Source organism: Dermatophagoides pteronyssinus, unplaced genomic scaffold (assembly GCF_027571235.1).
Source record: "Dermatophagoides pteronyssinus isolate colony J.1.1.1.1 unplaced genomic scaffold, Derpt_VIB-CSIC_2022.12 sq0002, whole genome shotgun sequence".
Lineage (NCBI taxonomy): Eukaryota > Metazoa > Arthropoda > Arachnida > Sarcoptiformes > Pyroglyphidae > Dermatophagoides > Dermatophagoides pteronyssinus.
In genome coordinates, this window is record NW_027461526.1 from 3073969 (window position 1) to 3087916 (window position 13948).

The 13948-nt window shown below is 31.6% G+C and overlaps 2 protein-coding genes across 3 annotated transcripts; one reads left to right on the forward strand and one right to left on the reverse strand.

Annotated features, from left to right (window-relative positions):
- Nucleotides 1-183: 183 nt before the first annotated feature.
- BORCS7 (BLOC-1 related complex subunit 7) lies at nucleotides 184-1295 on the forward strand. Its single transcript, XM_027342981.2, has 3 exons — nucleotides 184-416; nucleotides 498-653; nucleotides 721-1295. Exon 3 carries the CDS (start codon nucleotides 773-775, stop codon nucleotides 1085-1087), a length of 315 nt encoding a protein of 104 aa, XP_027198782.1. The 5' UTR covers nucleotides 184-416; nucleotides 498-653; nucleotides 721-772; the 3' UTR covers nucleotides 1088-1295.
- Nucleotides 1085-13559, reverse strand: baz (par-3 family cell polarity regulator). 2 transcript variants are annotated; one of them, XM_027342262.2, is made up of 8 exons: nucleotides 13312-13559; nucleotides 8216-8338; nucleotides 7036-8031; nucleotides 3617-5906; nucleotides 3452-3553; nucleotides 2934-3374; nucleotides 2076-2883; nucleotides 1085-2017 (listed from the first exon to the last, which is right to left on the reverse strand). In XM_027342262.2, the coding sequence occupies exons 1-8, from the start codon at nucleotides 13429-13431 to the stop codon at nucleotides 1321-1323; spliced, it is 5577 nt and encodes a 1858-aa protein (XP_027198063.2). In that variant the 5' UTR covers nucleotides 13432-13559; the 3' UTR covers nucleotides 1085-1320. The 2 variants fall into 2 exon arrangements, with proteins under 2 accessions (XP_027198063.2, XP_075680817.1); XM_075824702.1 differs by lacking the exon at nucleotides 13312-13559 and adding an exon at nucleotides 8423-8479.
- Between the last annotated feature and the right edge of the window lie 389 nt (nucleotides 13560-13948).

Sequence of the window (13948 nt, forward strand, 5' to 3'; positions counted from 1 at the left end):
CTCGGAAAAAATGAATGAAGATATCGATAAAAGATATAGTTTTAAGGGAAAAAAATAAAATTAGTTTTTTTTGTTGACAGATTTATTTGTTTGTTCACTACAACGCTGTAAATTTCTTTTCGGTTGCTCGATTTCTTTTTCGTTTACTTTGGGTTGTTTGTTGTGTTTTGACAACGGCGCATAGAAGCCATTGTAAACCAACCAGCCATGGCCACGAATAGCAGAACTTTATCGTGTAATGCACTAAGCTTCATATTTCTAATGAACATATTTTCCATTGATAATTGACTGCTCACCGGCTGATGGTTTTTTTAAATAGCTAAACATATGACTAAAATTTTAAATTATATAAATTGTTTTAATGGCTAGAATTTTTTTTTAAATAATCGATCGCATTGATATTCGAATTTTATAATGTAAAAAATTAACTTCATTCCTTTTAACTAAATGACAATGAAATAAATTTCTGGTTATTTTGCATTCATTCATTATGACAGATTGAAGGACATTGTGTTTATATAAACACACAAATACAATCCAAAAAACGGTCGATGGTGGTTACCAAGCCTATAGGTGATTGCAATCTATACGATCTGCATGAATTATTATCCACACAGTATCCAAGAAATTGTTGTCATTGACTGCAACTGCATGTAAGTGATATATTCGATGATAATACATGGTGTTTCATTGTTGTTGTTATTGTGTTGAATTTTAAAGAACTCTTTGAATAATAAAAAATACATAAATTAACGACTATCGACAAGCAGTCATGTCGAAACAATCGTCATCCGGACAGCAATTTACAACCATACAGCAGCAACGATCATTGTATGAAGATTCGCGGATAAAATTATGTGAAAAAATGGTACAAAATGTACACAATGTTGGCTCACTATGTCGACAGATAATTAAAGCATCACGTACAAATGACATTCTTGCACATTCAGCAAAAAATTTTGCCACACAAATCGATGCACAAATTAATGCAGGCGAAACAAATCTAAAAAAATGGCATTCAACAATGGCAAACCTGAACGAACAATTAAACCAAATCGAACATATAGTTGATGAACAATCGATATAATTAATTAATATTGTTTAATGATAAAAAAAATTCAATTTTTTTGTACAAATGAAAAATCGTTTATAAAATCCGATAAGCAAAAACATTTACAAAAATTCAATATACAAACAAGGGACAAAATGAAATATTTTTCCTGTTTAAATTTGTCTTTTAAAATTATTTTTTATTATGTAGACAAAAGTAAAAATGAGAATTTCTTTTCATCCAACCAGGCGAATTCGGCTTACTGTGGATTAATTGGAAGGTGGTAAACCGTTAATTGGCGCATAATTTAATTTAGTTGACATTGCATAAAGTTGTTGTTGTGATGGTTGGTTATTCGATTTTGTTTGATTGTTATAAACAGTACCATATATTTGTACCTGATTGGAATGATAAATGGGTTGCTGTTGTCGAAAAACGTTCATATTTGAATGTGGTGTCTGTGCATGCTGCAGCGTAGATGATCCTGTTATATTGGAAGGTATTGTGCGTTGCTGTTGGTTATGATGTTGGCCTATAATTCCGTATGTTGTTTCAATGTTTGGAGATTTAGAAGTACCAATAAGCTGACCGTAAGAATTGGCCGTATATGACCTTGGATTAATTGTATAGCTTCGTTGATCACGAACCGGTAATTGCGGTTGTTGTTGTTGTTCATAAACGTAATGATTTCCTCTTGGCTGTTGTTGTTTGTAAAAATTCTGATTGACAGTTGTCATCGTTGCGGCCGGTGAAGAAATCTGCCGATGATGTTGCGGATTTCGTAATGATAATTGCCTATAATGATGATGTTGTTGTTGTTGTTGTTGTTGAGGATGACAGATAATCCTTTCTGGATCGACAGACAATCTATTAGCAGTACCATAAATACGTTGAGCATTAGAATTGTTAATCATTCCATATGTTCCGTAGTTGATATTTTCAGGAACTGTTACACGACTAGTAGGCCTGTAAAAAAGCATCGAATCAATTTTGATAAGTTAATGAAATAAAAAATAAGACAGACCTATCCATTGATTGACGAACGTAGAATTCTTGCGAATTAATTCTCATATGTCTCGGGTTTTCTGGTGTCGATTGAGCATGATTAGCATCATTGAACATGGGCGAACAATCCTGCGGATGTATTCGATGATGCGATCGAAGATATGCATTTGTAGTAGGTTTAACAGTGCTATTATCACTAGATTTGTTTTGAGCATGAGGAACGCCCACAGTATTCATAACATCATATATTTGAGGTGATTTAGTGGTTGGTTGTTGTTGGTTACGTGGTGAAACACCAGATTTAGAACGATTTGAATTCGATAAAGGCATTGATTGATGCAACGGATGTAGTTGATTTCGAACAAAACCTGATTGACGCTGTTGAAGTTGTTGTCGTTGTTTTTGTTCTTCCAATAATTTTCGGTATTGTGCATTGATTCGTTCTTGCTCTTGTTGATATTTATGTCGATAATCTGGGCTAAAGTGTTTCATTTCTTCACTTTGTGATGACGAATGAATCGTGGATGATTCTGGACTATTATTATTGTTGTTGATTGAATTTTTACCAGGATCCATTGATTTAGATCGACCTTTTTTCGATCCAAAGTGAAAAAGGTTTTTGAATAGCGAATTTTTCTTTTTCTTCGCCGAACTAGTAGTCGATTTCAAAAGATTAGCGTGATCATCTGTATTTGTCGTCGTTGTTTGAGTTGTCGTAGCGGTTTCCATTGTGAAATTGGTGCTTGCCATTGAATGGCCACCACCAACGCGATATGGACACGTTGATGGCCGGCTCATAGTATCGTCAGCATCATTTTCTTCTGAAACTATAAACAAAATTAATTAGATTATTGGCAAAAACTGAACATCGGTTTACCTGAATGAATATTTGTCGTATTTAAATAATTTTTAATATCATAAGATCGATCAACTGCAGCGCGAAAGCTTTCACTTGGATAATTTTTACTCATGCGAATCGGACCAGTGGTCTGATGATGATGGCCCATATAACCACCACCAGAAGAATTAGCTGCGACATTACTACTGCCGCTAACTTGTTCTTGCAATTGTTCTTTTTGAAGATCTTGCATCATTATCTGTAATGATTCCAAACTGCACGATTTTCTCAACGTTGATCCACCAACAATATTAATCCCACCATTGTTATTGGCTTTTTGTTGTAAGAGTAGCTGCTGCTGATGTTCGGACATTACACGTGCATTTTGTAATGAATGTGATCCATTCATATGGTAAACGTCGGCCGGTGATAATTCACTTTTACTGCGACATGGGCATGATCCAGGCGATTGACATTTCCCTATGAATTGTGACAAACAAATGAAAAAAAAATTATTTACATTGGAAACCAAATAAAGAACTCATATTGTAGCTTACAACAACAAACAGGAGAAAAAAGAATTTGATTCTTCGAAATTGGTGATTTGATTTTTTTGTTTGCAGTTAAATTTGATTTTGGAGTTTGAATATCGATATTTTCTATAAGAAGGATAAATGAATTTGAAGTTTGATCAATACAATTGATTATAACAAAAAAACTACCTTTATTGATGACTGGATCATCTTGATTCTTTCCATGTTCGGTCGATTTATCTTGTTGATTAGAAGCTGGATGTTCCTTGGTCTTTTTACTCCTTCGATATGTATCGGTAGTTTTGGCATCTAATTGGGCATGACGTTTTTCCGACATACTTTGCCGGCCGAATCCATCACGTCGGAATCGGTCGTCTGCTGATATAGATGATTGTTCTCCACCATTTGAATCATTTAATGACAATTGACTATCGTTCAATGATAGCGGTGGTTGAGCAGAAGCAGGTGTATTTGAAACTGTCGATTGTTGAATGGATCGATCTGTTTCAATCAAAGGTTTTTTGCTGTAAATGACGGTATTCTCGGCTGAAGATTGAAAACTATCCTCATGGGAATAGCTGCTATTTCGAGATTGTTCAGCAATCGATGTTTGATTAGGATGAATGAAAGACATATCATACGAATCATTGCTCAAAATGGATGATTCGTGTTGATGTCGAGGATAATGTTCGGACGATGAATGATCACCAGAATCACAAACCTGATGTGATGGCGAATGACAAACACGTCGTGCAATGGTCAATGTAATCTGATGAGCCGATTTTATCGTCGCTCTTGTCAATGTTTCCATAGCTTCGCTATTGGTTTTTCCGGATAATGGAATGCCATTGATATTAATCAATTGATCATCTTGTTTTAGGTGACCATCTTTTGAAGCTGCACCACCATGCAATACTGATTTGATAAATATCCCGGAATCTTGTTGTCGACCATCAGCAGTCAATGTTTTACCTTTGACAGAAATTCCTAATCCAGCCGAACCAGTGTCATTTAGAGGTATTTGGAACGTCATTACTTCACGTTCCGTTTTAGTGGAAGAACAATTCGATTCATCTGCTGCTTCGGGTGGCAATTGACGGGGCATCAATGGACTAGGGGATACTTCGACCTCTTGCCTGGAAACGATTAGATCAACAATCGAATCAGAAGGAAGATTCCTTAGAATTTTGACTGCTTCTTCTTGTGATTTTCCAGTCATTTCAATGCCACATACTTCTAACAATCGATCGCCAGGCTTAAGGCGACCATCTTGTACAGCTGCACCACGTGGCAAAATAGTTTTGATATAAATTGGGCTAAGACCACCTGCCGGATTATCTCTGGTAGTGATCGTGAATCCGAGACCATGATCGCCTTTTTTCAATTGAATATGAAATTTTTTGCCGATTCTTCTCGTATTTGCAATGACAATAGCCGATGTCGCCGGTTTATATCCGATCAATGTTGTTACAGCTTGAGGTGAATGTTTTTTTGTTGTTGTTACAGTCGCTAATTTGGTCATTGGTCCGAATCGTTCTTCACCTTCGACTAATAACATGTTTGATTCGGATTTTAATGTAGTGTCACAATGTTTAGAATCAGATTCATCACTAACATTATTATTAGTGACGAATTGTCGATGAAGTCGCTGCTCAGTTTGTTGATTTTTTGAATTATCACAGAAAAGTTGGGATTTGATTATTGATAACTGGATTTGGTTGTTGGCATATAATGATGATCTAAAAAGTTCTTGTGCTCGTCCGAATTCCAATCCAGCGAATGGATGACCATCGATTTCGATGATTATATCGCCCACATTTAATCGACCATCACGATCAATACGGCTACCCGGTTCGATACTTTGAATTTCAAGACCACGTTTAAGACGAGAACTGGAACCATCACTGGAGTCAGGCAGTACATGAATTCCTAATGGTCCTGATTGTTTGGTCAAATCGATTATCACAGTCATACGATTAGATTGTTGCTTATCTCCTATAGTCAAATGGTCATTCTCTTGCGATGAATTTGATCCCATTGATCCTAATGAACTGTCACATAATTGTTGTGGCTGAAGAAGTTTGGCATACTGTTGTGAAGAATGAGTGTGATTGGCAGATGAAGATGTAGATGCAGATGGTTGATGATTTTTATTGCTGGTATCGTGTGAGTTACTCTGCAATTTTATTAATTGTCGATCGGCTGCATCAGCCCATTGATCCATGTTCTGTGCCAACATTGAAAGTCGGCCAGATCCACGAGCAAAAGTTGATTGTTGCTGTTGAAACATTGTCGGACTATTCAAACCGGAAGGTGAAGTAGATGAACTATGCTCATGATGATGATGAGATGGAGGTGGCGGATCAGATTGAGAATTTGCCGATTGTTCTTCACTAGCATAGCCCTCCTCTTTGGTACTTTGCGGTGAGATTGAATGACTGAAAGACTTGTCTTCATCGGAGTGTTCATAATTCGAAACCTATTATCATTGATTGATAATTAAAAAAGAAAAAGATGAAATGAGTGAAAACCACAAAATAGGAAATGCAAATTCAAAAATCTATAAAACTCACACTAAGCATGTGGAGCGAAATATATTTTTTACATTCAAAATAAGCTCAATTTTTTCCAAAAACATACACAAAAACCAACAAATATAAAAAACAAAGTGTCAAACGCAACAATTTTTTTCACAAATATGATGGTAAGATAAATCTCGGAAACATATGAGTGGATATAATCAGGTGTCAATTGTGTAAGCTAAACACAGCCACAAAGCATATAAAGAATTGACTTGAAAATACAATTTCATTTCAAACACATTAAAACACACATGCACTTATCGTCAACAACAATAATTCCAATTAAAGTTATGAACGATGATGATAAGAACCAATGGGATGATGATTATAATCATCACACACACTTGTTGCAATCACCATCCTCATTATCATCATTGACGACGCAATACCAAAATAACAAAAAAATGAAATGAATGATACAATGAAATGTTGCGTTCACGTTTGTAATGCTTTGTTTTTAATAAATTATAATTATTTGATTTGATAATTGTCTTCAATTAAACAGTTGAAAAATTCATGTATATGACATAAGACATCACACACCTAGAAAAAAAATACTAATAAAACCCAATCTCGATCCATAATAAACCAACTAGTAGCCAGGTGTCGAATGGATCAATGATGTTATCATTGTAATAACAAGAAAAAAAGAATGAAATGAATAGTCATGAATACAATGCACACATTCTTAAGATGAAATTTCTATTATGAAGAAGAAAACACTTGTTGATGTTGTTGTCGTCGTCGTGGTCTTTTCACTCACATATCCTATCCTATCCTATCTATTCATTTGGCCAGAAATACAACCTTTCTCTCTCACTCGCTATAGCACATTCGAATAAAGTGGCTTGTATTATTTTGCTCTTAACGAACAGGTAGAATGATGTTTATATAAGTATGAATACCACCAGGTAGCAGACTAATCACATAAAAATATATGATATACAGGTATTCAAAAAATAAAACTATAGCTAATCGAATTTAAATGGAGTCATCCTAATGAAATGATATAAAACAAATACTAACCATATGATGATGATGATGAGATGATGGCTTGATTGTTGATTTGTTTGATGGTGATCCCATGATTAAAGTTGCTGCGGCTTTATCACCAATAGCTATGGCAGTTGACCAACGTTTACTTGTTGATTTGTATTGATGATGATGATGATGATAGTTAGATTGTTCGAGATCATTCATTTTGATGGCATTCATATGATTATGATCATTGTCATCATCATCAACCATAACGTTTGATGCATTTCGTCTATGATGATGATGAGTATGATCACTACTGTCCATGGAAATATCATTTGAATTATGGACAAAACTACGATTCAGATTCGGTTCACTACCATGTCTTACATGTAACATGGCAGGAATATTTGCAGAATATGTATTGATCGATGAATCATCGACAGTTATTTCTACATCTAATGGTTCATCGGATGTAGATATATTTGAGCCGGAATCATCATCAGTTGCCATGATCACCGCTTCATCTAGGCAACAATCCGTAACGGTGATTTTGCTATTGTTCGTCGAACAATGAACTTCTTGTGGTTTATTGTCACTTAATGAACTTGAATGCTGATGATATAATGATGATGATAGAGATGATAATCGATTATGAGGTAAAAATAATGACTCATTTTGATGTTTTTGTTGTCGTCTGATTAATATCTGATCATTACCTAGTAACGAATCGGACATACTGTTACTATGGTAATGCTGTGGTGGTAACGGTGGTTTATTGCTGATGCTATGACCATAAATAGTTTTTTGGCTAGATAATTGTTGCTGTTGATTTGATAGGAAATAGCTTGTTTTAGGATTCGATGTCGTCGATAATGATGATGATAATGATGATTGTCGATTTTGAATGGAAGGAGCCATTTTTATCATATTTTCGACTAAATTCGTATCATTATGCTGATCTTGACAGCTCAATCTTGATGGTGATTCGTTGTTGTTTTTTAGATTTAAAGAATGTTGTGGATATTCATCAAACACAGCAATCAACTAGGTCGAATTTGGAATAAATAATTAGTAGCCAACATATTTGAATGGATCAATAAAGAGAAAGAAAGAAAGCAAACAACAAAAAATGTATATTTTAAGATTTATTGATTTAAATTTAGCTTTAAACCATCATCACTATCCAATTTGTGATGTTTAAATAAAATAAAATAAAAACTATTCATACCTGTTCACGATCATCGGCCACATCGTATAGTCGATCATCAGGATCAAGAATGGCTCCATCGCGACATGTTTTTAATGTATGTACAATGATTTTAGTATTTGTAGTCGATGATGAAGATGATGGCTGAAAACAAAAAATGAAACAAAATAAATTTTTGAAAAAAAATCCAGAACATCGTCAAAAAAGAAAGAAGAAATTAATAATAACCGAAAATAATTCTATCTGTTTCGACATTTGAGAAGTGATCATATTGATCGACAACAGAAAACAGAAAAAAAAACAAATTAGGTTATGATAATAAACAGGTAAAACAATAAATAGTTTCAATTGGATTATGCAAATCCATTCATTTATTATAGCTAAAGATAGATAGGTGCTGTGTGCTGTGTGTGTATAAATGAAAAATAATATTTTGGCAACAATTTTTCATTGGATTATAATCATTATCATAATGGAAAAAAATTGGTCACGAATCTTCTCATCTTTCCTCACAGAAGCAACAAAAAAAAACAACACAGGATTAATGTCAGTCAGTCAGTCAGTGCTTTTTTCGTTTTTGATTTTCATCATCATGATGATGCTAGTTACCGGCTTCCTACATTTTTTTTCATTTTTTAAAATTATAAAATTCTAAACATTTGAAAGATTGATGAAAAATCTTTCCGATACGAACATAATGGAAAATTGCCGAAAAATTAAATTGATTTTAATTTGAATTGATTATACCACAAGTTTGAAAAAAAGGAATATTAAGTTGAATGCAATCTATAATAATGATGATAATGACTATGATAAACAGTAACAACAACAACAAAAAGATCTACATAATGATAGCTGATGATGTTCGAATAATAATAAGAAATTTTTGAATTGGTAATAATCATTTATAAGATTATTATCATTATTAAAACTGTAAAAAACATTAAGGAAATGTTGACACCACCACCAATAACAACAAAAAAGGTGGTAACGATCATTAGTGATTTGATAAGAAAATTTCCATTTTTTAGCTCTTTTTAATAATTGGCTATTTTGCCATTCTTTGGCTATTTTTTTCCTGATTATTCAAGAGTGGATCCTTTTTTCAATAACATTTTTTTTGAAATTGGAAAAATTTGCCCGAATTTTGTCAAATGAAAAAAACATTCAATTTCCCTATTTTTTATCTTTGTAATGATTGTGAATAGTGGCCGACAAAAAAAAACAATCACAAAAAAGCCGTCGGCATTATCGAAATTGTTGAACAAAAAAAATAAATAAATCATCTCTTATGAATGATTTCATTTTGAATGAATGAATCGATTTGATTAATTTTCATTTAATCGATATTTTACCAATCAATCATGATATATTTTATAATGTTTTGAAGAGATAAAGGAGTGAAGGAAAAAAATTTATCGAACAAAAACACGTGCAATACGAAGGCCATTGATTATCATTTAACCAATTATTAAATCGACTATAATCATGCCCTTAATCATGGTGATAAATCCTGCGTAAAAAATGATCAATTAATCAATGGACAAATGAAACGTTCTTTTTTTCAATAAGGTGTCTTCATTTGCTTCCCATTTTCTCTTTCGTTAACTCTTATTTTTTTCGAATTGATCAATAATATTATATGGTTGTCGTTGGCATTTCGCCGGCGATAAATATGAAGTGAGTGAAACAAAACAAAAAAAACATGAACATCGAAATGTTTCGTGATTGATGATTTCGAAACAGTATTAAAAAAAATCAACATGATCAAAATGTATATAAAATTTATATATTTGATAAAATAAAAGAATAATTAAAACATACAAAGTATAGACGATTTTATAGAAATGAAGCGCAACACCAAAAAAGACACAATGGTCTGTAAATTTTGAAAAAAAGGATTTAAAAGGTCATGTATTGCATCATAATTTATTTGAAAATTTTAAAATGACGAAAAAATAAAATAAATCCTTTTATTTATAGGTAATTAAAGAATAAGATGTTCGGGTCTAAACAATTCAAACATTTCATTCGAACAGGATTTCTTTGGCTTTGAACTGAATAAAATCCAAAAACAATAACATATGAATATATCTTGCAGATGACAAGATATCATTAACCAATACACGACAATGAAAAGTGAAATGAACTGTGTGGTTTTTTTTGCTGCTAGATACAAACAAAACAAACAATTCAGATGAAGAAAAACGTTGAACCGTCAGATCATCATTGGCTCATTGACACTAATGATATTTACTTATATAACATCTAAAGCTAACAAACCGAACCGAAACAAACTGAACTGAATAAAACATCAATATAAATATGTTTTATTTGATCGAGCCGAATATTCTATATTGGATTTCGAAAAAAAATAATCAGAATATAACAAAGTTTATTTTTACATATAAATTTGAAAAATGATGAACATAAGTGTGGCAAAGATTATTTTTCCTAAATACCATTGACTTGATCCAAATAAGCCATATGTGTGTCTTATTAGTCGATTTTCAAATTATTATTAAATATTCGAGTTCGGTAACCGAATATGAATATTTTAGTTCGCTATAGTTATGAATTTTGTATTGAATAGAAGAAAAGTAAATTTTCTTCTCAGAGTTTTGAACAATACTAGGATAATTTTTAAAAACTAAAAAAAAACACAAGAGGAAAGAAAAATGTGACAACATTTTAATTGAAGACTTTGGGCTAGTATCGAATGTCAAAGCTATTTTATCAATGGGAATCAACAACAGCAACAACAAAATGTATCACCAAGAAAAACACTGTCAAAAATAGTTATGAAGAGAAAATCAACAATATGTTCAATGTGATTTTAAAATGAATTTTCAAAAAGAATATTTCGCACAAAATTAAACAGAACAAAATATCTACTCCATAATGGTTTCCATCTGTTTGTCTATTTCGCTATAGTTCGCGTATGTTTGCCATCAATTTTATTTGGTTTGTCAATGAGAAAAAAACCATTAAACAGCAAACAACAGTTGAAATTTTCTCTCACATTTTTCATTCATAGATAAAATCCAGAATTGAAAGATGTAATCTGATAAAACGGAAAAAGGCGGTTCAGTAAGTTTTTCACTTTCTTTCTATCTACATTCAATCATTCATTCATTCAAATGAAATATTTGAAAAGTCATGTGAATCCATCGTTCATTTTTGTTTTTTAAACGAATTTATGAATGAAAATTATGAATCAACAAGATGATTTTTTCCATCATTAAAATCATCATTAAAAAAAATTTTGAATTTGAATTATTATGATTCAAATCAATCATTATAAAATATTGGAATGTTATTTGAGTTTATTTATCTAAATAATAATTTCATTTTGGCGCCAAATAAATCGTTTGAGAAGAAAAAAGGTGGAAAAACATTTTACCAGTTTGTATTAGAGATTTTGTATCCATGGATATTTCAATGATTAATGTTGATGAATGGACGACATTTACAATCAAACAAACAAACAAACAAAATCAAATTAAAACGAGTGTTTTTTTCTATAATAACCGACGATCATCATAATCGTCATCCGGAAGATTAAGTCAACAAAATTTGTCAAAAAAAAATATTCAAAAATGTACGCCAAAGAAAGTTACTATGTTAAGTTTATTTCTCCAAGCCATAATACAATAATTGCAACATTGTATGACTACCAATTTATGGTAGATGATGATTTTTCATGATTTATTTATTTAATTTTTAAAATTGTTGACTATTCAAACAAGGCAAAAATAGGAGTGTGGAGATCCATCAATATGAGAGGTTTTTTTCCCACTCCAAAAAAAACAAATCCAAGTAAGTAGGCACAATCTATCAATAGGAAATGATCAAAACGAATCTATCTCAATAGATATATTTTCTCCCGTTTCAGATTCACAATTATATAAAAGATTTTTGGTAAAAAAAACCATTGATTCAAAAAAAAACATGAAAACATGTAGGATGATTTAAAGATTAAATGATTCCGTGTTATTTTATTTTGTTGATAATGATAATAAAATAGAAAAATTGGTACAAACTAAATGATGAATTAATAGTCATTTATAGAGATATGAATGAATTATCAAGAACAATTGAATAATTTTTTTCCACTGTATATAATAAAAATGAATTAACGTAGGCGACATTTTTTTTAAAGGATTTAAGGAAAAAAGTCCTTGAACAAAATTGTAATTGAAATGAGAAATTTTCTCCAGAAAATTTCAGTGAAAGAAACATCTGCAATGTGTCTATTCACACAAACACAAAAGATATCGGAATCCAATTTGGAACATCATGAAAATTAATTGAATGTTTTAAAAGAAAATCCTAATGAATGATGAAAAGCTATTTAGTTTTTTTCACATTAATTTTATCATTATAAAAATTTTATGTTATCATCATTTAAAATGGTGATTTGATCTCTGTGCCATCCCTTGTTTTTGTATTTGAAGAATTATACAAAATTGGTCTATTCTACAATGGGAAAACAGTGAAAATGGCCCTAGTCAAATTATGTTTGAGATTCAAGTTTCTTTTCATAAAAGTTCGTCATCGAACACCTGGCATGTTTGGTTGTTCTGTTTATTTGTTTGTTTGTTCGTTGGGCTTCAAATTAATGTCCTTTATAATCATGAAACACACACACACGATATAAGGTCATATTTATTGGTGGTGGTGGTGGTGGTGGTATGAATAAAGAGGAGTAGGAAAAAGACCCACCAATGTTTTATGAATGAAAAAAAATGAGAGAGGGAGGACAACCAACCAGCAGAAAAAACCCCAATCAACCAACCACAAGCTCAACATAGTGTCACAGGAACAAAAAGCGACAAATTTACTAACGAAAGTTGTTTTCTTTTTCTTTTTTGTTGGTTGGTATCGATGGTGACCATATTAAAACCTAACTTGTAAAAAAAATGAAATTGAGCATGATGATGTTGATGAATGAGAAATAGTACCTCGCCCAAATTCTGACAAAAATCAACAAACATGGAAATTAGATTTTTATGATGCGAATATGTGTGTTTGTGTGTGAGGAATATTTCGATCAAATTTGATTTCTGATAGATTATTATTAATATTAAAGGTTCAATTGCATTGATTCATCATACCTTTGTGATAGCTTTACGATAACGCTCGATTGCTAATAAAATTACTTCGGATACGGTTAATGAGCCATCACCAACCGGTACAACACAACGAATATCACCAAAATTGATGAATACTTTCATATTCTATTAAAGATATTTTCGTTATCATCAAAACATTAATTGTTTTGTTTGTTAGTTGAGAGAAAAAAAATTATCAATTTATTGTAAATTTCTTTTTTTTTCAATAAAAATTATTGATTAAAGCCATATGATGATGATGATGATGATGAAGATAATATTTCAAATATGACATAGGAAATGAATTTTTTTTCTTTTCATTTTGTTTTTTTTCATCAATCAAGATTATTATCAATTTTTTCTGATATTGAATTTATGATGAAAGTGATGATAATGTGATGACTATATATTGAACATTGCTTTGTCTTTTTCACTTTTTTATTGGATAATGTTATTTATTTTTTTGTCGTTTAACCAAAAAATAATAATAATAACATTAAAACACACAAACAGAACAAACATTAAAAGCGGCAAAAACCAAAAAAAAAAAACTCGTTGTGTTTCACATATATACAAGTATACGACAAGATTCAAATGATGATTCAAATGAAAACAATTTGTTCATGGGAAAAAAATAGTG

Excerpts from the sequence above, each read along its gene's own strand:
- BORCS7 (XM_027342981.2), top strand. The coding sequence starts at position 773 with ATGTCGAAACAATCGTCATCCGGACAGCAATTTACAACCATACAGCAG.
- baz (XM_027342262.2), bottom strand. The coding sequence starts at position 13,431 with ATGAAAGTATTCATCAATTTTGGTGATATTCGTTGTGTTGTACCGGTT. Across the intron at positions 8,032-8,215 it reads TGGCCGATGATCGTGAACAG|TTGATTGCTGTGTTTGATGA; the intron begins GTATGAATAGTT and ends AATTCGACCTAG. Across the intron at positions 2,884-2,933 it reads TACGACAAATATTCATTCAG|TTTCAGAAGAAAATGATGCT; the intron begins GTAAACCGATGT and ends TTTTGTTTATAG.